The following is a 23,240-nucleotide window of genomic DNA, read 5'->3' as shown; positions in this document are numbered from 1 at the left end:
GACACTACTGTTTTTCTTTACGGAAAAAAACTACCAAAAGCTGAATAATAGAGATTTTTTGCAGTGGGATGGAAAACCACAGTTATTGTTTACTGGGGTATACCACACTTTTTTAAATACAGATATTTGCGGCTGAACAGTGAGCGACACACTCAAACTGCTTTTTTTTTAGATACCAAAGGCCCAAACTGGATAGTACAGCGATTTGACCAGTGGAACTGCGAAACCACACTGGGATGTCGGGCCTACACAAGAATATTTTCAACAGATATATTTTGGTGTCACAACAGTCAGGAGACACTACTGTTTTTCTTTACGGAAAAAACTACCAAAACCTGAATAATAGAGATTTTTTACCGTGGGATGGCAAAACCACAGTTATTGTTTACTGGGGTATACCACACTTTTTTAAATAGAGATATTTGCGGCTGAACAGTGAGCGACACACTCAAACTGCTTTTTTTTTTAGATACCAAAGGCCCAAAACTGGATAGTACAGCGATTTGACCCGTGGAACTGCGAAACCACACTGGAATGTCGGGCCTACACAAGCCTATTTTCAACAGATATATTTTTGTGTCACAACAGTCAGGAGACACTACTGTTTTTCTTTACGGAAAAAACTACCAAAACCTGAATAATAGAGATTTTTTACCGTGGGATGGCAAAACCACAGTTATTGTTTACTGGGGTATACCACACATTTTTAAATAGAGATATTTGCAGCTGAACAGTGAGCGACACACTCAAACTGTATTTTTTTTTAGATACAAATGGCCCAAAATGGATAATACAGAGGTTTGAACCGTGGAAGTGCAAAACAACACTTCTGTTTCTCTAGCCTACACCAGACTATTTTCAACAGTTATATTTGTGTCTGAAAAATCAGAGACACGCTTTTTTTTTGGGAGGGGGGGGGACATACCAAAAGGTTAATAAGACGGGTATTTGTACAGTGTGAAGGAGGGAAAAAAAAGGAGGATTTAGATGAAAAAAAAAGGATTTTTCCTGGCCCCCGACACCTGGTGCTAAGTCCAGCAATTTCAGCAACAGGAGCACACAGGACTGTAATGCAGCGTTTGCTGGTATAAGCACTGTGTCTCCTATACAGCCTGCCTGCCTGGTATCTGGGATGGATATTAGTCCTGAAAAGGACTGTTTGTTTGTTCTGGCAGACTTTACAGACCCTACACTAACTATTTCGCAGTTTATATCTCCCCCTAAATCAGCAGCGCTGTCCCTACACTGTCTAATCCGGAGCGACTGTGTCCAAGATGGCGGCGCCCCGTTTTAAATACTCGAGGTGACGCTGTGCGGCCAGCCAATCACTGTAATGCCCACAACCAACATGGCTGCAGCATTACAGTGACTGGCTGGCAATCCCTGCATGTTCATTGGCTCTGTAAAGAGCGCCAAACATGCAGGGCGGAGACCCGAGCTCCAGCCCGAGTAACCCGGAAATGCTCGGTGCTTGCCGAACATCCCGAGTAGCGTGATGCTTGGGCGAGTACCGAGCAGTGTCGAGCATGTTCGCTCAACACTAATCATAACCTAAATCCTTTGCTGACATGATATGCAGAGAAATAGACAGAAATGTAGTACAAAACTGAATTTAAGTCGTCACACCTGGTATAAACCTCGACCTGCTTTGTCAGTACTTGGCACTCTTTCTTCGAGAATTGAAAACTTCTTTCTTGATTCACAACTGAAATATAAAAGCCATATGTTATCTCAACAAGTTATGAATTTTCACTTTGCATCATGTTGCCCATTACCACAAATACAATTTAGGGGAAATTTCGACCTCATTAGATCTGTACTTTCGAGCCCAGCTCGCATGATAATACAAAAGAACCTGAAACTCCAGGGGAAATTAGACATTTCAATGATTTTTATGCAACGAGACACATAGGTCTAGAAATTTTGAAGCAGTGCAGAGAGACAGTTCAAAACATAAAGGGGACATTTTTTTAAGACCAGTGTACTTTTTGGCTGGTCTTAAAGTACCACTCAAGTGCTTCTTTTTATTTCACTGTTGGAGTGATATCATTAATCCATGTTCCCTTCCCCTATTAATATACTTACCAGCTGTCATCTTCTGCTTCTACTTTCGCCCTCCTGTCCCGCTCCATCATGTTGTGACTGCAGCTTCTGATTGACCGGAAATCAGATGTAACGGCCACAACCTCCCAATGTAAGTCTATGAGAGGCTCGTTGTGGCTTCATTTTGGCTCTCATAGACTTACATCGAGTAGTAACAGCCGGATCACCCAGCAACACTGGAGCTATCCGGCAAACTGCAGAAGACAACCAGAGAAGTGCTGATTTGTGTTTTAATAAAAAGCTTGATGGTGTTATTTGTATCAGATTTAGAAAGAGGCACATCACTTGCTGTGTGTGCACCAAAAATAAAGCTAGAGCTGGCATAGATTTGCACTATAATACACTACTTTCTGGTGTATATTATAGAAAATGTCCCTTCCACAGATACCCGCCCATTTAGAAAAGTGATGTGAGAAGAGGTGAAAGTTTAAAAAGATGCAAATCATGGTGTATATATGGCAGTGCCATAAATTGCTAGGGTTTTTTAAACTCGAATCTGGCACAAATGCAATAAAAAATGTCCCAAAAAATGTTTTGTAGATTAACTAGAAATATGTTCCTCTATCTCTCATGTATTACATACTTGCGGACTATGTCTGATTCCTTAAAGATTATATCTCTAATTTAGGTAGTTTGTCTCAAGATATCATCAAAACTACTAATTACCCCTTTCTTTTTAGAGGCGGAGTAAGGAAGCTGTTAGAAAAGAGGAAACCTGATACAGGTTTAAATTTTTGAGTTATTCAGTATCTATGGTCAGTGAAAACTATATATGCTCTTAAAAAGGATTATGATTTTAAAGGTTGGGGAAAAATAAAAACTTCCTCATTAGCTTCTTTGTGATAACAGTTCCCTCAACAATACAGATGATTTGATAAAAGTCAGAAGTTTGATATATTGGGTATGGATGAAAGAAAGTTACCAAGTCCTAGTGATCTGCCAATACCACCTCCAGAAGCTTGTTTGAGTAGGGATCAGATGGGTGTAAGTCTACCAAGTTGTATCTTCTAACATGTTAGAAGTTCACTCTCCCTTCTGCCCTACATAACATTAGTTTTTGAAAGGACTATCCTACTGTTCTATTAGTCAAGATCCATCTGTATATTCGAGGAAGAGAATTTTTGTTTGGTCAGGGTATAATAGTTTACAAGAGAAAAGCATGTTAAAGCACCATTCCAGCAGTTTTTTTTTATTCCAGTGCTGGAGTGGTGCTACTAATCTAAATTCCCTGACCCTAGTCTTATACTTATCAGCAATTGTCTTCAACTGTTCTCCTTACCACTCAGGTCCATCTTGTGACCGCAACTTCTGACTAACCGGAAGTCAGCGGTAACGGTCACAAGATCCTAATGTAAGTCTAAGGGAGCCTCATTCTGGCCTCGTTCATGCTCTCAAAGACTTACATTGAGTTGTGACTTCCGGATCACCCAACAAACACTGGAGAAATCTGTCAGGTGACAAGCTGCAGAAGACCGGCCAGAGCAGCACTAAGAACAGATGAAGATGACGGCTGGTAAATATAAGGCTGGGGGCAGGGAACTTAGTTTAGTAGCACCATTTCAGCACTGCAGTAAAAAAAAACACTGGAGTGGTGCTTTAATGAAATTCTAATGTCCCAAAAAAAGTGTGATAAATATATGATTTACCAGAAGCAAACCTCATTTTCTGATGTCATATATATATTACAAAAAAATTATGGGATTGGTATGTGTGACTGTGTTGAAACATGGATGGAGGTCCGTTTTTCATTGTATCGATTCCAATCTATATGACACATTCTGGGTTAATTTTTCCATTAAATTCTATCCAGAATCAATTAATACATTTCTTCTAGCTCTGCAGAACAAGTTGCAAGTTAAACTGTTTACTGATCAGTGAAGTTCAGTGATTTTCAGCTTTTAGTTCATTCATATAATCTCATTATAACTCTTCCTCAACCTATCGTATTGCTAATCACTTCATTAGCTGGACCCAACTCTGCAACCCAAGCATCACCTCAACCGTTTATTGTGAGAGAGGGCATGGTGCAGATAGAATACAGATCAAAGTAGGGGTTGAAGCATTGTGATGAATCCTTGTGATCAACCAAAGGATACTCCAGACAGGCATCGAAATGTGTAACAAGATGAAATAGCTAAAATAACTAATTTCAGACCTGTTTTCACATTTCATTCTCCTTTGGGTACTGTAAATGAATCTAGAATAAATTAGGGTATCCATTACATGCTCCTTCAGGTGGCCTTTTTTATTTATTGCACTTATTGACTGTGATAAGTCTCAATGCAGATTTACACCAAGTGCATAAAATACGAATGCTAACTTTAATCAATGTAGCTGCAACAATGGGCAAATTTACTGTTGAATACAATGGGGAAAAAAAGTATTTAGTAAGCCATCAATTGTGCAAGCTCTGCCACTTAAAAAGACGAGAGAGGTCTGTAATTGACATCATGAAAAATGAGAAAACGAATCCTGAAAATCACTTTGTCTGATTTGTAAAAAAATGTTTTTTCAAATTTTGGTGGAAAATAAGTATTTGGTCACTTAAAAACAAGCAATATTTCTGGTTCTCACACACCTGTAACTTCTTCTTTAAGAGGCTCCTCTGTCCTCCACTCATTACCTGTAGTACTGGCACCTGTTTGAACTTGTTATCAGTATAAAAGACACCTGTCCGCAACCTCAAACAGTCACACTCCAAATTCCACTATGGTTAAGACCAAAGAGCTGTTGAAGGACACCAGAAACAAAATTGTAGCCCTGCACCAGGATGGGAAGACTGAATCTGCAATAGGCAGGCAGTTTGGTGTGAAGAAATCAACTGTGGGAGCAATAATTAGAAAATGGAAGACATACAAGACCACTGATAATCTCCCTCGATCTGGGGCTCCACACAAGATCTCACCCCATGGGGTCAAAATGATCTCAAGATCGGTGAGCAAAAATCCCAGAACCACATGGGGGGACCTAGTGAATGACCTGCAGAGAGCTGGGACCAACGTTACACAGGCTACCATCAGTAACACACTACGCCGCCAGGGACTCAGATCCTGCAGTGCCAGACGTGTCCCCCTGCTTAAACCATTACATGTCCGGGCCCATCTGAAGTTTGCTAGAGAGCATTTGGATGATCCAGAAGAGTATTGGGAGAATTTCATATGATCAGATGAAACCAAAGTAAAACTGTTTGGTAGAAACACAACTCGTCGTGTTTTGGAGGAGAAAAAAAGCTGAGTTGCATCCAAAGAACACCATACCTACTGTCAAGCATGGGGGTGGCAACATCATGCTTTGGGGCTGTTTCTCTGCCAAGAGACCAGGACGACTGATCCGTGTACATGAAAGAATGAATGGGGCCATGTATCGTGAGATTTTGAGTGCAAACCTCCTTCTATCAGCCAGGGCATTGAAGATGAAACGTGGCTGGGTCTTTCATCATGACAATGATCCAAAGCACACCGCCATGGCAACAAAGTAGTGTCTTCGTAAGAAACATTTCAAGATACTGAGTGGCCTAGCCAGTCTCCAGATTTAAACCTTATAGAAAACCTTTGGAGGGAGTTGAAAGTCCGTGTTACCCAGCGACAGCCCCAAAACATCACTGCTCTAGAGGAGATCTGCATGGAGGAATGGGCTAACATACCAGCAACAGTGTGTGCCAACCTTGTGGAGAATTACAGAAAACGTTTGACCTCTGTCATTGCCAACAAAAGATATATAACAAAGTATTGAGATGAACTTTTGTAGGTGATCAAATACTTATTTTCCGCCAAAATTTGAAAAAAATTATTTCCAAATCAGACAATGTGATTTTCAGGATTTATTTTCTCATTTTGTTTCTCATAGTTGAGGTCTACCTATGATGTCAATTACAGGCCTCTCTCATCTTTTTAAGTGGGAGAACTTACACAATTGGTGGCTGACTAAATACTTTTTTCCCCACTGTATAACATTTGACAATCTATACATTTTACTTGAAGAGCTATGAACAATTACTTGGAGTAGACGTTGGAGCACTATTTAGGGCCACACACAATGAACAGAGCTGGGACACAGCTGTTGCACCATGATTCCTTCAAATACAGTACAGACCAAAAGTTTGGACACACCTTCTCATTTAAAGATTTTTCTGTATTTTCATGACTATGAAAATTGTACATTCACACTGAAAGCATCAAAACTATGAATTAACACATGTGGAATTATACACTTAACAAAAAAGTGTGAAACAACTGAAAATATGTCTTATATTCTAGGTTTTTCAAAGTAGCCACCTTTTGCTTTAATAACTGCTTTGCACACTCTTGGCATTCTCTTGATGAGCTTCAAGTGGTACTCACCAGAAATGGTCTTCCAACAATCTTGAAGGAGTTCCCAGAGATGATTAGCACTTGTTGGCCCTTTTGCCGTCACTCTGCGGTCCAGCTCACCCCAAACCATCTCGATTGGGTTCAGGTCTGGTGACTGTGGAGGCCAGGTCATCTGGCGTAGCACCCCATCACTCTTCCTCTTGGTAAAATAGCCCTTACACAGCCTGGAGGTGTGTTTGGGGTCATTGTCCTGTTGAAAAATAAATGATGGTCCAACTAAACGCAAACCGGATGGAATAGCATGCCGCTGCAAGATGCTGTGGTAGCCATGCTGGCTCAGTATGCCTTCAATTTTGAATAAATCCCCAACAGTGTCACCAGCAAAGCACCCCCACACCATCACACCTCCTCCTCCATGCTTCACGGTGGGAACCAGGCATGTAGAGTCCATCCGTTCACCTTTTCTGCGTCGCACAAAGACACGGTGGTTGGAACCAAAGATCTCAAATTTGGACTCATCAGACCAAAGCACAGATTTTCACTGGTCTAATGTCCATTCCTTGTGTTCTTTAGCCCAAACATGTCTCTTCTGCTTGTTGCCTGTCCTTAGCAGTGGTTTCCTAGCAGCTATTTTACCATGAAGGCCTGCTGCACAAAGTCTCCTCTTAACAGTTGTTGAAAAGATGTGTCTGCTGCTAGAACTCTATGTGGCATTGACCTGGTCTCTAATCTGAGCTGCTGTTAACCTGTGATTTCTGTGGCTGGTGACTTGGATAAACTTATCCTCAGAAGCAGAGGTGACTCTTGGTCTTCCTTTCCTGGGGCGGTCCTCATGTGAGCCAGTTTCTTTGTAGCGCTTGATGGTTTTTGCAACTGCACTTGGGGACACTTTGAAAGTTTTCCCAATTTTTCGGACTGACTGACCTTCATTTCTTAAAGTAATGATGGCCACTCGTTTTTCTTAACTTAGCTGCTTTTCTCTTGCCATAATACAAATTCTAACAGTCTATTCAGTAGGACTATCAGCTGTGTACCAGACTTCTGCACAACACAACTGATGGTCCCAACCCCATTTATAAGGCAAGAAATCCCACTTATTAAACCTGACAGGGCACACCTGTGAAGTGAAAACCATTTCTGGTGACTACCACTTGAAGCTCATCAAGAGAATGCCAAGAGTGTGCAAAGCAGTCATCAAAGCAAAAGGTGGCTACTTTGAAGAACCTAGAATATAAGACATATTTTCAGTTGTTTCACACTTTTTTGTTAAGTATATAATTCCACATGTGTTAATTCATAGTTTTGATGCCTTCAGTGTGAATGTACAATTTTCATAGTCATGAAAATACAGAAAAATCTTTAAATGAGAAGGTGTGTCCAAACTTTTGGTCTGTACTGTAGCTTCATTGCCACTTCATTGAAGTACCAAAACATAAGACCCACACCAATCCTATATTGATGAACATTTCCTAAGGATTGATCATGATTAATAAAATCCCAAAAAATCCTTTAAAATAAAATTAATGTTTACTTATGTAAATCCACAATTGACATCTTAAAGAAGCACTCCTCCGATCAAATTTTTTATCCTCTTGATATATTGCACTCATCATATTATATAGCACTTTGTACTTACAATTGCTCATTTTGCCTTTCTACCTAGCTAATTCTTCTCTTTGCTCTATGTAGAAGCAGGAATTCTCTTTCCATGCATTTATCACCCCCCTCTTCAACTCCTGACCCAGCTGCTCCGTCCTCTCCCCTGCCAGGGACTTTTGCAGTGATTTATGACTCATGCAAGGAATATAGACTTCCTGTTCCTACATAGAACTTTAAAGGATTCAGCTAGTCAGTTTTTAACCCCTTCATGACTGTGCGATTTTGCATTTTTGCGCTTTCATTTTTTCCTCCCCTTATTCCAAAAGCCATAACTTTTTTATTTTTCCATCCCCTTAGCAGTATGAGGGCTTGTTTTTGCCGGACAAGTCGTACTTTTGAATGACTCCATCCATTTTCTCATGTGATGCACTGGAAAGCAGGAAAAATTCCAAGTACGTTGAAATTGCAAAAAAGTGCAATTCCACAATTATTTTTTGGGATTTTTGACATATCGGACTTTTGCGAATGCAGCGATACCAAATATGTGTATTTTTTTTAATTTTTATTTTTAATTGTGCAAAAGGGGAGTGTTACTTGAACTTTTGTGTTTTTTGAATTTTTTTAATATTTGTATAAAAATGTTTTTACATTTTACTTTATTTAATAGTCACCTACTATTTTGGAGTGCTTCAACATTGCTATGTTTAGCAGAAATCACAATCTCCTGTGAACGCCGGCCATGAGCCCATAATTCAGGAGGAGTATCGTAAAGACAGGCACGGAGGTCTTCAGTAGACCCCCAGCGCGTCATGACAAACCATCGGCACCCCACGATCACATAACAGGGGCACCAATGAGTGGGAGTAATGGCACGCTTCCTGCCGGTGCGTATTAAAGACAGCGGGATTTAACTGGTTAACAGGCATGGGCACGGCACTGCTCCACCTTCGGCTATTAAAGGCACATGATGTCTGATTACTTCAGTCATCATGTGCAGGGAAAGATACATGTCCAGCATGCAAACCCACATCAGAGGCAGGGAAACAACCTTTGACGTAAATATACGTCAAAAGTCGTGAAGGGGTTAATCATGTGATGTCATAGACCTAGTGGAAAGAAAGAAGACTTAGCTGGGTAGAAGGGCAAATTTAGCAATTGTACTCATTATATAATAAGAATATTGCAGTAAATTAAGAGGATAAAAACTTTGATGAGAGGAGTGCTTCTTTAATTTCATGCCATGTTGTGACACTGACAAACTCAGCTCAGCAGAATTGACAAACATTGCTCTACTACATCTGAGCATTAAGCAGATGAAAATGGGGACGTACATTTCAAGCAAATCCAGGAATTCGTAAAGCTGAACTCTCCCAGGTTCCACAAAGCTTGATCTTTCCTGCCTCATATAGAAAGATAATTTCTGAGGGGAAACGGCACAACCACACATCTGTAAGAAATAGATCAACCATTAAAGTTTCCGCACTAACAATTTACATTCTGCTGTGTCATTAACTATTATAATATTTGCATTCTCACTTTGTGCATTGCCTAAAATTATAAAACATGTTATGTTAAATTAAATATTTTTCTGCTTAATAAGAAAAGAACTAAAGGCAGGATTTATCAAAACACATGCCAGTTTTCTGGCACCAAAAAGTCGCAAATTTTATTATATGACAGTTTTGTTCCAAATTTGTAACAATTTGTAGTTTTATGTTATTCTTGACTGTTTTGAAATTTCAATTTTCACTGTAGTGTGGAAACAGCTGTAGACAGAAGTATTATTTTTAAAGATGCACTGAATGTATCAAACATCATATAATACTTTTATTCCCATAGTGTGGAAGCAACACAGCCACAAGCAAAATTGACTTAAAACACTCCTGTTTCTTTCTAAACATATTATTATCTATTTTTATTATTTTTTGAACAAATAACAATGACAGACTGTAACAGCGGGTAGAGGGTCTTGCCCTTGCGGGTTTACAGTCTACAGGATGATGGGGAAGGAGAGAGTAGATGAGGAGGGTTGCAGTAGCTCCGGTGGTGTTGACATGACAGCGGGGTCATTGCAGGCTGTAAGTTTTCTTGAAGAAATTGGTTTTCAAGTTCCATCTCAAAACTCTGAATGTGGTGAATAATCGGACGTGTTGGGGCACAGAATTCCAGAGGATGGGGCATACTTGTGACAATTCTTGGAGGCGATTGGGTGAGGAAGGTATGAGTATTGAGGAGAGAAGGAGGTCTTGTGAGGACAAAAAATTATGTGTGGATAGATATTGAGAGATTAGTTTGGAGATATATGGAGGAGACAGATTATGGGCAGCCTTGTAGATCAGTGTTAATAATTTGATAAGGATTCGTTAGGCAATTGCAGCCAATGAAGAGCTTTGCAGAGAAGAGAAGTGGAGGAATTGGAGGAGTTGAGAGGAAAGTGGTGGATTAATATTATGTTTGTCTTCAATGAACCATTAAAGTTCAAATTTCCATAAAATACTATTCCATGTTTTTGAAACACAGAACAGTAATGAATTTTTCATTTCCCCCCTGATTTTGACTTTGAAATACTGATGCAAAATATTGACCAACTACTGTTATCTGAAAAATATCTTACTATTTCTTTTTCACAGTAAATCTTTTAATTTTATTTGAAATAGGTATAACATTTCAATACAAATGCTATATTTTGTATATTAAAACATTGTACTGCTTTATAGCATGCAGTTTTCTAGCATATTTGCCAAGATTTCTGCTTTCAGTCATTCAACTTAAACTTTCATTGTTTATTTCAACTACTGAAAGAGAATCTGACATGAGATTCATGCTGCCCAAACCAGAGGAAGCATGAATCAGACACTGACCGTGTTATTGCAGCCATGTATTTTTCACTATGAAATGCTGCGGTGTTTCATGGAAGCCATACTTTGAAGAGCCAACTGGGGAAAAGTATCTCACATACAGTGCCTTGTGAAAGTATTTGGCCCCCTTGAACTTTTCTACCTTTTGCCACATTTCTGGCTTTAAACATAAAGATAGAAAATTCTAATTTTTGGGGGGAGAATCAACAACAAGTGGGACACAATAGTGAAGTGGAACGAAATTTATTGGATATTTTAAACTTTTTAAAAAAATTAAAACGGAAAAGTGGGGCGTGCAATATTATTCAGCCCCTTTACTTTCAGTGCAGCAAACTCACTCCAGAAGTTCAGTGAGGATCTCTGAATGATCCAATGTTGTCCTAAATGACTGGTAATGATAAATAGCATTCACCTGTGTGTAATCAAGTCTACATATAAATGCACCTGCTCTGTGATAGTCTCAGGGTTCTGTTTCAAGTGCAGAGAGCATCATGAAGACCAAGGAACACACCAGGCAGGTCCGAGATACTGTTATATAAAAGTTTCCCAAAATCATATTAAACTAGGGTACATCAACATGCATAAGTAAGAGTGTGCCCATGCAACTCCAAAAGTATGAAAAAAACCAGAGGAACTAGGAGTTTCTTATGCAAAAATATGACAAAATCTTTATTAAATACACATGTATACATATTAGTAAAAAGACAATATTGATAAAAACAGTGTGCATAAGGGCCAGTGTCAGAACCCCCCCTTAGGGGAAAGCCACTCAGAGATAGTATGTAACTCTATGCAAGGTATAGGCCGGGAAAAACGGAGCGTTTTTAGGCTAGTGGTAACAGGTTGACCCAGGTAATCCACCACCGCTTTAGAGAGAGTCACCACAGCCCCTGCGTGGGCAATGTAGACGCCGGACCGAGGCAGGTGAGTGCAGGTCCAGGGGAGCGCGCGCACCATAGCGCCAGTAATGATACATATATATGTAAGTCCCACAGGCCTATCTGGCACTGCAGATATAAGTATAGATAACATCCACAGGGGAAATTATACATGAATGGGAAGAATTACAACAAAATATAATGTTCGTAGATGTCGGTATATCGGAATTCTTCCAAAACTTTTTGCAGGTATCCCAGACAAAAGGATTCTTCAAAAGGATGCAGTAATTTAAAAAACAATGGCCAAAAGAATACCAAATACGGATAAAACCTGGACAAAAACAATGAAAATAGATGCAAACAATAAGAACCAAATATAATAAAAGAATTAGTAAGGACGACACATAACAAATTACCAAAACACCCATTGCAATAAAGAGAGGATTGCTGAAAAATACATTTTTAAAAAAATATACGAAAAAGATAAAACAAGGAAGGCAAGTACGGATCAAAAAATAAGGAAAAGAACGGAGTGATGGGGGGAGGAAGGAAAGAAGGGCAGCACCAAATATAAACACATACTACAGTACATAGAAAAACAAAAAGTTATCAGACAAAATACCATTCTAAAGAAAGGAAGAGAAACTCAGGGACTCTTTGAGTCCCTTAGGAGCCATTGTATCAAGAGTCACGATCCAGCGGATCCAGTGTGTCTCACGCTGTGCGAGGATTCTTTTAACATTCCCACCCCGTGCCGAGAACCTGTAGATAAAAAGATCTTTAAAAGTAAAAAAATTGTGAGTAAGGACAAAGCGCAGCAGCTCCAGAATAAACCTGCATAAAGGGCCGTCCAGGTCAGAGGCACCCAGGAAAAAGCGGACCACCTCCAGTCTATTGTCATGGCCAATGCAAGTGTAGAGCATTTCAACATCTGCTGTGACAAGGAGAACATCATCGTCCATAAAGATGCCGTCAGCCCTGGTTAAGACGTCCGTCGTGTCCTTGATATAGGACGGGAGGGTCTCGACCAAGGGCTTGAGATAGTAATCAATGAATTTGCAAATTGGTTCGCAGAGACCCTCAAACCCTGACACGATCGGGCGCCCCGGTGGGCTGACAGCATCTTTGTGGATTTTACGCAATAAATAAAAGGTAGGGACCTTCGGAAACCGGACAGTTAGCCCATCAAGCACCTTCTTAGGTATAATTCCTGATTCGAAAGCGCCAATAAGTACGGACTGAAGTTCTGCTGAGAAGAAGTCAAGTGGGGAGTGAGACAATTTACAGAAGGTATTTTTGTCCTTCAGTTGTCGGAAGGCCTCGCATTCGTAGAGAGAGCAGGGCCATACCACGATGTTCCCCCCTTGTCCGCCTGTTTAAATACCACATCTCGATAATATTGTAAATCTTTAATGGAATTCCGCTGTTCATGAGTTAAGTTATCATGCTTACGTGTTGTGGATAGAGTTCTAAAATCCTCGGACACCAATTTGGTAAAGATTTCTATTGCAGGACTTAGGGACAAAGGGGGGAAGCGTGTCGACTTGGGTGCAATGTGCTGAGGGAACCTACCTTGTTGGTTTGATGTTTGTTCTTTCAATAACTCCTCTAGTACCTGTATTGTCTCCCTCTCGGCCGGACTCACCAGGGCTGGAGTATTGTGGTTCTTATGATGTCATTTTTTTAAAATTAGCTTTCGAGAGAACATCTGAAGATCTTTCAGGGTTGTGAAATAATGAAAACCTTTAGAAGGCGAAAAAGACAAACCCTTACTTAGTACATCAAGCTCATGTTTGGAGAGGACACGGGTGGACAAATTAATCACCTGAAGGTTCCCAGCATTATCCGTCGCTGTCTGACCACTAACAGGTACCTGGCGTTTGGTATTTTGTCGCGTTTTCACACGGTACGTAGAATGAGAGGTTGCATGCGTCAAAGGGTTTGAGCCTTTAGTACCGGGTTGTATGTTATCCTGAGAGGATGTAGATCTGAGGGAAGAGGATCTTAATCTAGAGGAAAAATCCTCTCTAAAAAGTGGGCGGGATCTGTCTTGGGGATTCCGCCATTTATAGACTCGGTTGGTTTTAAAGTCATTAACCCCTTAATAACATCTGACGTACTAATACGCGTCTGTGCCCTGGGACTTAAGAGCCAGACCCGTATTAGTACGTCATCGCGATCGCGCGCGCACACAGGCTGTGCGGGCGCGATCGCCGCCGGGTGTCAGCTGATTGTCACAGCTGACACCCGGTACTATGTGCAGGGAGCGGTCACGCACCGCTCCCAGCACATTAACCCCCGCGATGCTGCGATCGAAGTCGATCGAAGTCGATCGCGGCATTGCGGGGGCAAGGGGAGGTGATCGGCGATACTCACCTCCTCTTCCGGCTTCCAGCGCAGTCTGCAAAGGCTTCCCGGGTGTTGCCATGACGACCCGATGTCGTCATGACAACATCCGGGTCACCAGAGAGCAGGAAGATTGCTTGGACATGCGCAGTGCATCTCCAAGCAATCTTCACACTGTGCACTTCTGACAGCCTTCATGGCATAGGGATGGTGCTCCATTCCTGTGCCATGCAGGCGATCAGAAAAAAAAAAGTGAAAGTCCCAGAGTGGGACAAAGTAATAAAGTGTATAAACTGTGTGAAAGTGGAAAAAAAAAAAAATGTGCAAAAATATTATAAAAAAATAAAAAAAATAATACACCAAAAATAAAAATATAATGTACCCATCAATAAATATTATTATAAAAAAAATAAAAAAAAACAATAAAAGTACACATATTTGGTATCGCCGCGTCCGGAACAACCTGACCTATAAAACTGTCCCACTAGTTAACCCCTTCAGTGAACACGGTAAAAAAAACAAAACAAAAAAAAAACATTGCTTTATCACCATACCGCCAAACAAAAAGTGGAATAACACGCGATCAAAAAGACGCATATAAATAAAAATGATACCGCTGAAAACGTCATCTCGTCCCGCAAAAAACAAGCCACCATATAGCTCCATCAGCCGAAAAATAAAAAAGTTATAGCTCTCAGAATAAAGCGATACTAAAAAATATTTTTTTCTATAAAATAGCTTTTATTGTGTATAAGCGCCAAAACATAGAAAAATGATACAAATGTGGTACCGCTGTAAACGTACTGACCCAAAGAGTAAAGCTGCCTCATCAATTTTACCACACGCGGAACAGAATAAAAAAAAAAAAAAAAACAATTCCTGAATTGTTGGTTTTTGTTTATTCTGCCTCCCAAAAATCGGAATAGAAAGCGATCAAAAAATGTCACGTGCCTGAAAATGGCACCAATAACAACGTCAAGTCATCCCGCAAAAAACGAGCCGTCACATGACTGCCTGCCAAAATCTGGAAAAATTATAGCTCTCAAAATATGGCGATGCAAAAACTAGATTTTACAAAAAATGCGTCTTTTAGTGTGTGACAGCTGTCAGTCATAAAAACCCCATATGATTCTGGCATTGCTGTAATCACACCGACCCGAAGAATAAAGTCGTCTAATCACTTATACCGCACAAGGAACGGCGTCAAAAATAAACTCTTGAGTTAGGATTGGGCTAGGGTTAGGGCTGGGTTTGGGGCTAGGGTTGTGCTGGGGCTAGGGTTGTGCTGGGGCTAGGGTTGTGCTGGGGCTAGGGTTGTGCTGGGGCTAGGGTTGTGCTAGGGTTAGGGCTGGGGTTGGGATTTTTTTCAAAAGTAAGAAAAAAAGATGACGATATGGCGACTAGTGTTGAGAGCAAGTGCTCGCTACTTGAGTTTGCATCGGGTGCTCTGGTATGCATTTAGTATCGTGGGTATTTGAGTGACATGCTCGAGTCTCTGCCCCATATGCTTCGCGGCCAAAAAACTTTACGGGGATTGCCTGCCATGCACGAGCGATCCCCGCATGTTTTTTTTTGGGTGTATAATAACCGTGAAACATGCGGAGCAGGGACTCGAGCATGTCACTCGAGCACACGCTGTACATGGTGCATACCTGAGTGCCCGATGCAAACTCAAGTAGCGAGCACTTGCGCTCAAGAATAATGACAACTTATTCAATATGATGACCTAATGTAAACAAATAATGTGCCGTACCTCTGGGTTCAAAATGTTCACTATACACCTTAATAAAATCTTTGAGGGGTATAGATTCCAAAATGGGGACACTTGTGGGGGAGCTCCACTGTTTAGGCACATCACGGGCTCTCCAAACGCGACATGGTGTCCGCTAACAAATTGAATGGAAAATCGGCTCAAATTGTTAGCGGATGCCATGTTGCGTTTGGAGAGCCCCTGTGTGCCCAAACATTGGAGCTCCCCCACAAGTGACCCCATTTTGGAAACTAGACCCCCCAAGGCACCTATCTAGATGCATAGTGAGCACTTAGAACCCCCAGGTGCTTCACAAATTGATTCGTAAAAATGAAAAAGTGAAAATAAAACACTTTTTCATTTTTATGAATCAATTTGTGAAGCACCTGGGGTTCCAAGTGCTCACTATGAATCTAGATAGGTGCCTTGGGGGTCTAGTTTCCAAAATGGGGTCACTTGTGGGGGAGCTCCAATGTTTGGGCACACAGGGACTCTCTAAATGCAACATGGTATCCGCTAACAAATTGAATGGAAAATCGGCACAAATTGTTAGCGGACACCACATTGCGTTTGGAGAGCCCCTCTGTGCCCAAACTTTGGAGCTCCCCCACAAGTGACCCCATTTTGGAAACTAGACCCCCCAAGGCACCTTTCTAGATGCATAGTGAGCACTTGGAACCCCCAGGTGCTTCACAAATTGATTCGTAAAAATGAAAAAGTGAAAAAAAAAACACTTTTTCATTTTTATGAATCAATTTGTGAAGCACCTGGGGTTCCAAGTGCTCACTATGAATCTAGATAGGTGCCTTGGGGGGTCTAGTTTCCAAAATGGGGTCACTTGTGGGGGAGCTCCAATGTTTGGGCACACAGGGACTCTCCAAATGCAACATGATATCCGCTAACAAATTGTCGGCTCAAATTGTTAGCGGATATCATGTTGCATTTGGAGAGTCCCTGTGTGCCCAAACATTGGAGCTCCTCCACAAGTGACCCCATTTTGGAAACTAGACCCCCCAAGGCACCTATCTAGATGCATAGTGAGCACTTGGAACCCCTAGGTGCTTCACAAATTAATTCGTAAAAATGAAAAAGTGTTTTTTTTTTCACTTTTTCATTATTACGAATCAATTTGTGAAGCACCTGGGGGTTCCAAGTGCTCACTATGCATCTAGAAAGGTGCCTTGGGGGGTCTAGTTTCCAAAATGGGGTCACTTGTTGGGGAGCTCCAAAGTTTGGGCACAGAGGGGCTCTCCAAACGCAATGTGGCGTCCGCTAACAATTTGAGCCGATTTTCCATTCAATTTGTTAGCGGATACCATGTTGCATTTAGAGAGTCCCTGTGTGCCCAAACATTGGAGCTCCCCCACAAGTGACCCCATTTTGGAAACTAGACCCCCCAAGGCACCTATCTAGATTCATAGTGAGCACTTGGAACCCCTAGGTGCTTCACAAATTGATTCGTAAAAATGAAAAAGTGTTTTTTTTTTCACTTTTTCATTATTACGAATCAATTTGTGAAGCACCTGGGGGTTCCAAGTGCTCACTATGCATCTAGAAAGGTGCCTTGGGGGGTCTAGTTTCCAAAATGGGGTCACTTGTGGGGGAGCTCCAAAGTTTGGGCACAGAGGGGCTCTCCAAACGCAATGTGGTGTCCGCTAACAATTTGAGCCGATTTTCCATTCAATTTGTTAGCGGATACCATGTTGCATTTAGAGAGTCCCTGTGTGCCCAAACATTGGAGCTCTCCCACAAGTGACCCCATTTTGGAAACTAGACCCCCCAAGGCACCTATCTAGATGCATAGTGAGCAGTTGGAACCCCCAGGTGCTTCACAAATTGATTCATAAAAATGAAAAAGTGTTTTTTTTTTCACTTTTTCATTGTTACGAATCAATTTGTGAAGCACCTGGGGGTTCCAAGTGCTCACTATGCATCTAGATAGGTGCCTTGGGGGGTCTAGTTTCCAAAATGGGGTCACTTGTGGGGGAGCTCCAATGTTTGGGCACACAGCAGCTCTCCAAACGCAACATGGTGTCGCTAACAATTTGAGCCAATTTTGCGTTAAATTTGTTAGCGGACACCATGTTGCATTTAGAGAGCCGCTGTGTGCCCAAATATTGGAGCTCCCCCACAAGTGACCCCATTTTGGAAACTAGACCACCCAAGGCACCTATCTAGATGCATAGTGAGCACTTGGAACCCTCAGGTGCTTCACAAATTGATTCATACAAATGAAAAAGTGTTTTTTTTTTCACTTTTTCATTGTTACGAATCAGTTTGTGAAGCACCTGGGGGTTCCAAGTGCTCACTATGCATCTAGATAGGTGCCTTGGGGGGTCTAGTTTCCAAAATGGGGTCACTTGTGGGGGAGCTCCAATGTTTGGGCACACAGGGACTCTCTAAATGCAACATGGTGTCCTCTAACAAATTTAACGGAAAATCGGCTCAAATTGTTAGCGACACCATGTTGCGTTTGGAGAGCCGCTGTGTGCCCAAACATTGGAGCTCCCCCACAAGTGACCCCATTTTGGAAACTAGACCCCCCAAGGCACCTATCTAGATGCATTGTGAGCACTTGGAACCCTCAGGTGCTTCACAAATTGATTCATAAAAATGAAAAAGTGTTGTTTTTTTTCACTTTTTCATTGTTACGAATCAATTTGTGAAGCACCTGGGGGTTCCAAGTGCTCACTATGCATCTAGAAAGGTGCCTTGGGGGGTCTAGTTTCCAAAATGGGGTCACTTGTGGGGGAGCTCCAAAGTTTGGGCACACATGGGCTCTCCAAACACAACATGGCGTCCGCTAATTATTCAAGCAAATTTTACAATCAAAAAGTCAAATGGCGCTCCTTCCCTTCCGAGCCCTGCCGTGCGCCCAAACAGTATTTTTTCCCCAAATATTGGGTATCTGCGTGCCCAGGGGAAATTGCACAACAAATTTTTGGGTCCATTTTTTCTTGTTACCCCTGTGAAAATAAAAAAAATTGGGTCTAAAGTAACATTTTTGTGAAAAAAGTTAAATGTTCATTTTTTTCTTCCACATTCAAAAAATTCCTGTGAAGCACCTGAAGGGTTAATAAAGTTCTTGAATGTGGTTTTGAGCACCTTGAGGGGTGCAGTTTTTAGAATGGTGTCACTTTTGGGTATTTTCTGTCATAAAGACCTCTCAAAGTGACTTCAAATGTGATGTGGTCCCTAAAAAAATGGTTTTGTAAATTTTGTTGGAAAAATGAGAAATCGCTGGTCAACTTTTAACCCTTATAGCTCCCTAACAAAAAAAAATTTTGGTTCCAAAATTGTGCTGATGTAAAGTAGACATGTGGGAAATGTTATTTATTAACTCTTTTGTGTGACATATCGCTCTGATTTCAGGGCTTAAAAATTCAAATTTTGAAAATTGCAAAATTTTCAAAATTTTCGCCAAATTTCCGTTTTTTTCACAAATAAACGCAAGTGATATCGAATAAATTTTTCCACAATCATGAAGTACAATATGTCTCGAAAAAACAATCTCAGAATCAGGGGGATCCGTTGAAGCGTTCCAGAGTAATTACCTCATAAAGTGACAGTGGTCAGAATTGTAAAAATTGGCCCGGTCATTAACGTGCAAACCACCCGCGGGGCTTAAGGGGTTAATATCCCTTTGAAGCTTCCCCATTTTGTTTTTTTGTAGATCCTCAACCTATTTCTGTGTTTCCTGCTTGATTTCATCATTGAGCTTTTTAAGAGTACTAGCTGGAGCCTCTTTCTTAATAGTGGAGAGAAGTTCCTCAGTTTCTGTCTCCATACTAATCAATAAGGTGTGATTTCTTTCCTTCAAAAGCTCTACAAAGCCACGCGAACAGGTATTAGCCAGACTTTCCCACTGACATTTGAAGTTCTCATCCTCAATGGCAAATGAGGGGAAGATCTGGAAACACAGCCCTCTGGGGATAAGCCCCCTTTGGAGGTATTTTTCTAAAAATGCGTGAGTCCACCATGTACATGTACGTGTTTTAATTAGATCTTTTAATTGAATAGTCAACGCTTTAATACTTATACTAGTTCCTTCAGTGCTGCCCGCAACACTGTCCTTGCACACATCATCAAGTAAGGATATCCATGTATCATCACGGGCTCGGAAATCCATGGTAGAGTTGGGAAAAACTGTGAGGAACACAGAAGCAACAGTTATATAAAAGTTTCCCAAAATCATATTAAACTAAGGCACATCAACATGCATAAGTAAGAGTGTGCCCATGCAACTCCAAAAGTATGAAAAAAGCCAGAGGAACTAGGAGTTTCTTATGCAAAAATATGACAAAATCTTTATTAAATACACATGTATACATATTAGTAAAAAGACAATATAGATAAAAACAGTGTGCATAAGGGCCAGTGTCAGAAACCCCCCACATCCCCTTAGGGGAAAGCCAGTCAGAGATATTATGTAACTCTATGCAAGGTATGGAGTGTTTTTAGGCTAGTGGTAACAGGTTGACCCAGGTAATCTATATAGGGCAAGTAATAAGAGTATAGGCACACAGTGTGCCACTAAAGTGCGAACTCCCAGGGCCACCACCAGCAAATGTATAAGTATCAGAATACTGGACCAAAAAGCCTATGACCGCTTAACCTAAATTGTAGTATCCCAAGGACCCTCAGACCGGTGACTAGGGTGGATTAGCGTCTTCCCAATGCGCGCTTCGCGTTGCCTTTGCGTTGCTTTCTCAAGGGAAGTCGTGGTGTTGTCCTTGCAGGACCTTAATGTATCATGGCAACTGATCACATGGGAAACCATGTGATTGGGAGCTGGCCAATGGTATTGCTAGAGTCGGTGCACGCCCCCTCGGGAAGCCACGCCCACCCATCACGCTCCCGGCAGTCAGCCCATGGGAAGCGCGCGCCGCTTTAGAGAGAGTCACCACAGCGCAGGTGAGTGCAGGTCCAGGGGAGCGTGCGCACCACAGTGCCAGCAATGATACATATATATGTAAGTCCCACAGGCCTGTCTGGTACTGCAGATATAAGTATAGATAACATCCACAGGTGAAATTATACATGTATGGGAAGAATTACAACAAAAAATAATGTTCATAGATGTCGGTATATCGGAATTCTTCCAAAACTTTTTGCAGGTATCCCAGACAAAATGATTTTTCAAAAGGGTGCAGTAATTCAAAAAACAATGGCCAAAAGAATACCAAATACGGATAAAATCTGGACAAAAACAAAACGGTCTGAGATACTGTTGTGGCGAAATTTAAAGCCGGATTTGGATACAAAAAGATTTCCCAAGTTTTAAACATCTCAAGGAGCACTGTGCAAGCGATCATATTGAAATGGAAGGAGTATCAGACCACTGCAAATCTACCAAGACCCGGCCGTCCCTCTAAATTTTCATCTCGAACAAGGAGAAGACTAATCAGAGATGCAGCTAAGGGGCCCATGATCACTCTGGTTGAACTGCAGAGATCTACAGCTGAGGTGGGAGAGTCTGTCCATAGGACAACAATCAGTCGTACACTGCACAAATCTGGCCTTTTTGGAATAGTGGCAAGAAGAAAGCCATTTCTCAAAGATATCCATAAAAAGTCTCGTTTGAAGTTTGCCACAAGCCACCTGGGAGACACACCAAACATGTGGAATAAGGTACTCTGGTCAGATGAAACCTTTTTGGCCACAATGCAAAATAATATGTTTGGCGTAAAAGCAACACAGCTCATCACCCTCAAAGCACCATCCCCACTGTCAAACATGGTGGTGGCAGCATCATGGTTTGGGCCTGCTTTTCTTCAGTAGGGACAGGGAAGATGGTTAAAATTGATGGGAAGATGGACGGAGCCAAATACAGGACCATTCTGGAAGAAAACCTGTTGGAGTCTGCAAAAGACCTGAGACTGGGATGGAGATTTATCTTCCAACAAGACAATGATCCCAAACATAAAGCAAAATCTACAATGGAATGGTTCAAAAATAAACATATCCAGGTGTTAGAATGGCCAAGTCAAAGTCCAGACCTGAATCCAATCGAGAATCTGTGGAAAGAGCTGAAAACTGCTGTTCACAAACGCTTTCCATCCAACCTCACTGAGCTCGAGCTGTTTTGTAAGGAAGAATGGGCAAGAATTTCAGCCTCTCGATGTGCAAAACTGATAGAGACATACCCCAAGCGACTTGCAGCTGTAATCGCAGCAAAAGGTGGCGCTACAAAGTATTAACTTAAGGGAGCCGAATAATATTGCACATCCCACTTTTCAGTTTTTAATTTTTTTAAAAAGTTTAAAATATCCAATAAATTTCGTTCTACTTCACGATTGTGTCCCACTTGTTGTAGATTCTTCCCCCAAAAATTAGAATTTTATATCTTTATGTTTGAAGCCAGAAATGTGGCAAAAGGTAGAAAAGTTCAAGGGGGCCAAATACTTTCTCAAGGCACTGTAGATAGGGAGAGACCTGTCAATCTGGGTGAGTGAGTTGGAGAGGAGCAGCCGCAGACATGCCTCCTTGACAAGTCATCCGAGATGCTTGGTCCCAGACGATCTTTACAAAGTATATTTTCACAGAAACGCCATAGGTTTTTTAGAGTAAGGCACACATGACCTCAATAACAAGACAGGTTTCTGATTCCATAATCTCCAGTCAGATTCCCATGTGATGAACACATACGTACATAATCCGTTACTAGAGATGAGCAAATAAATTAAAGTGGAATTGAATTTTACAAAATCCAAATTCTTTCTAATGGAAAAAATTCCTTATGCTCACCTCTCCGGCCCCTCCGCATCACATGTCAGGTCCTCGTCGCATCTTAAAATGCTGCCGCTCACAAAATATCACGGCGTCATGACCTTGCACATGCATTCGCAGAGCCTCCAGGGCCTCCTCAAAGCCTGAAATCCTCGCCCAGTGTGAGAAGCCCAAGAATTTCAGTGTGAGTTGCGTGATCTGAAGATGCAGCGAGGACCGAACGGTTGATGAGGAGGAGCGGAGAGGGACGGAGAGATGAGCATTGAGGTGAGTATAAGTGTTCCTATTCGTTTTTTATCTTATGTTTATTATGCTCTGGAGTATTATGAAACCCCAGAACATAAGGGACAATAAATTAGCAAGGACTAACTTCTCTGTGTATCGAATTTCTAGGGAAAGTTCAAGAAAACATTACAATTTTGCCTGATCTGCTCATCTTTACTTGTTACACATAAACATTTATGAATATATTTGTCAAAAGATAACTATTAACTACAATTATTTTTCTAAAGATATGGATTTGTCCACACCGCTATTGCATTGTACGTTTGTAGAATAATTGCCTTTTTGCTGTAACGTTTAGAGTTCAGCTTCATTCCTTTTATCAAGTCACTGTACTTTTTTATTTCAAATGCAATTTTATTCTGTAGAAATATGATATAACAAA

At 41.2% G+C, this 23,240-nt stretch overlaps 1 protein-coding gene across 4 annotated transcripts in view; it reads right to left on the bottom strand.

Annotated features, from left to right (window-relative positions):
- LOC141161593 (uncharacterized) overlaps positions 1-23,240 on the bottom strand; it is a 674,484-nt gene that overhangs the window by 314,618 nt on the left and 336,626 nt on the right. For all 4 annotated transcript variants that reach the window (XM_073646616.1, XM_073646615.1, XM_073646612.1 and 1 more), the window contains 2 exons: positions 9,344-9,459; positions 1,627-1,705 (listed from right to left, as the gene is read on the bottom strand). In XM_073646616.1, coding sequence (XP_073502717.1) covers positions 1,627-1,705; positions 9,344-9,459 — 195 coding nt within the window. The remainder of the gene's footprint in view (positions 1-1,626; positions 1,706-9,343; positions 9,460-23,240) is intronic.

Source organism: Phyllobates terribilis, unplaced genomic scaffold (assembly GCF_046119375.1).
Source record: "Phyllobates terribilis strain yellow unplaced genomic scaffold, ASM4611937v1 Scaffold_9__5_contigs__length_417890890, whole genome shotgun sequence".
Classification (NCBI taxonomy): domain Eukaryota; kingdom Metazoa; phylum Chordata; class Amphibia; order Anura; family Dendrobatidae; genus Phyllobates; species Phyllobates terribilis.
This window is presented reverse-complemented; position numbering and strand designations above follow the sequence as displayed.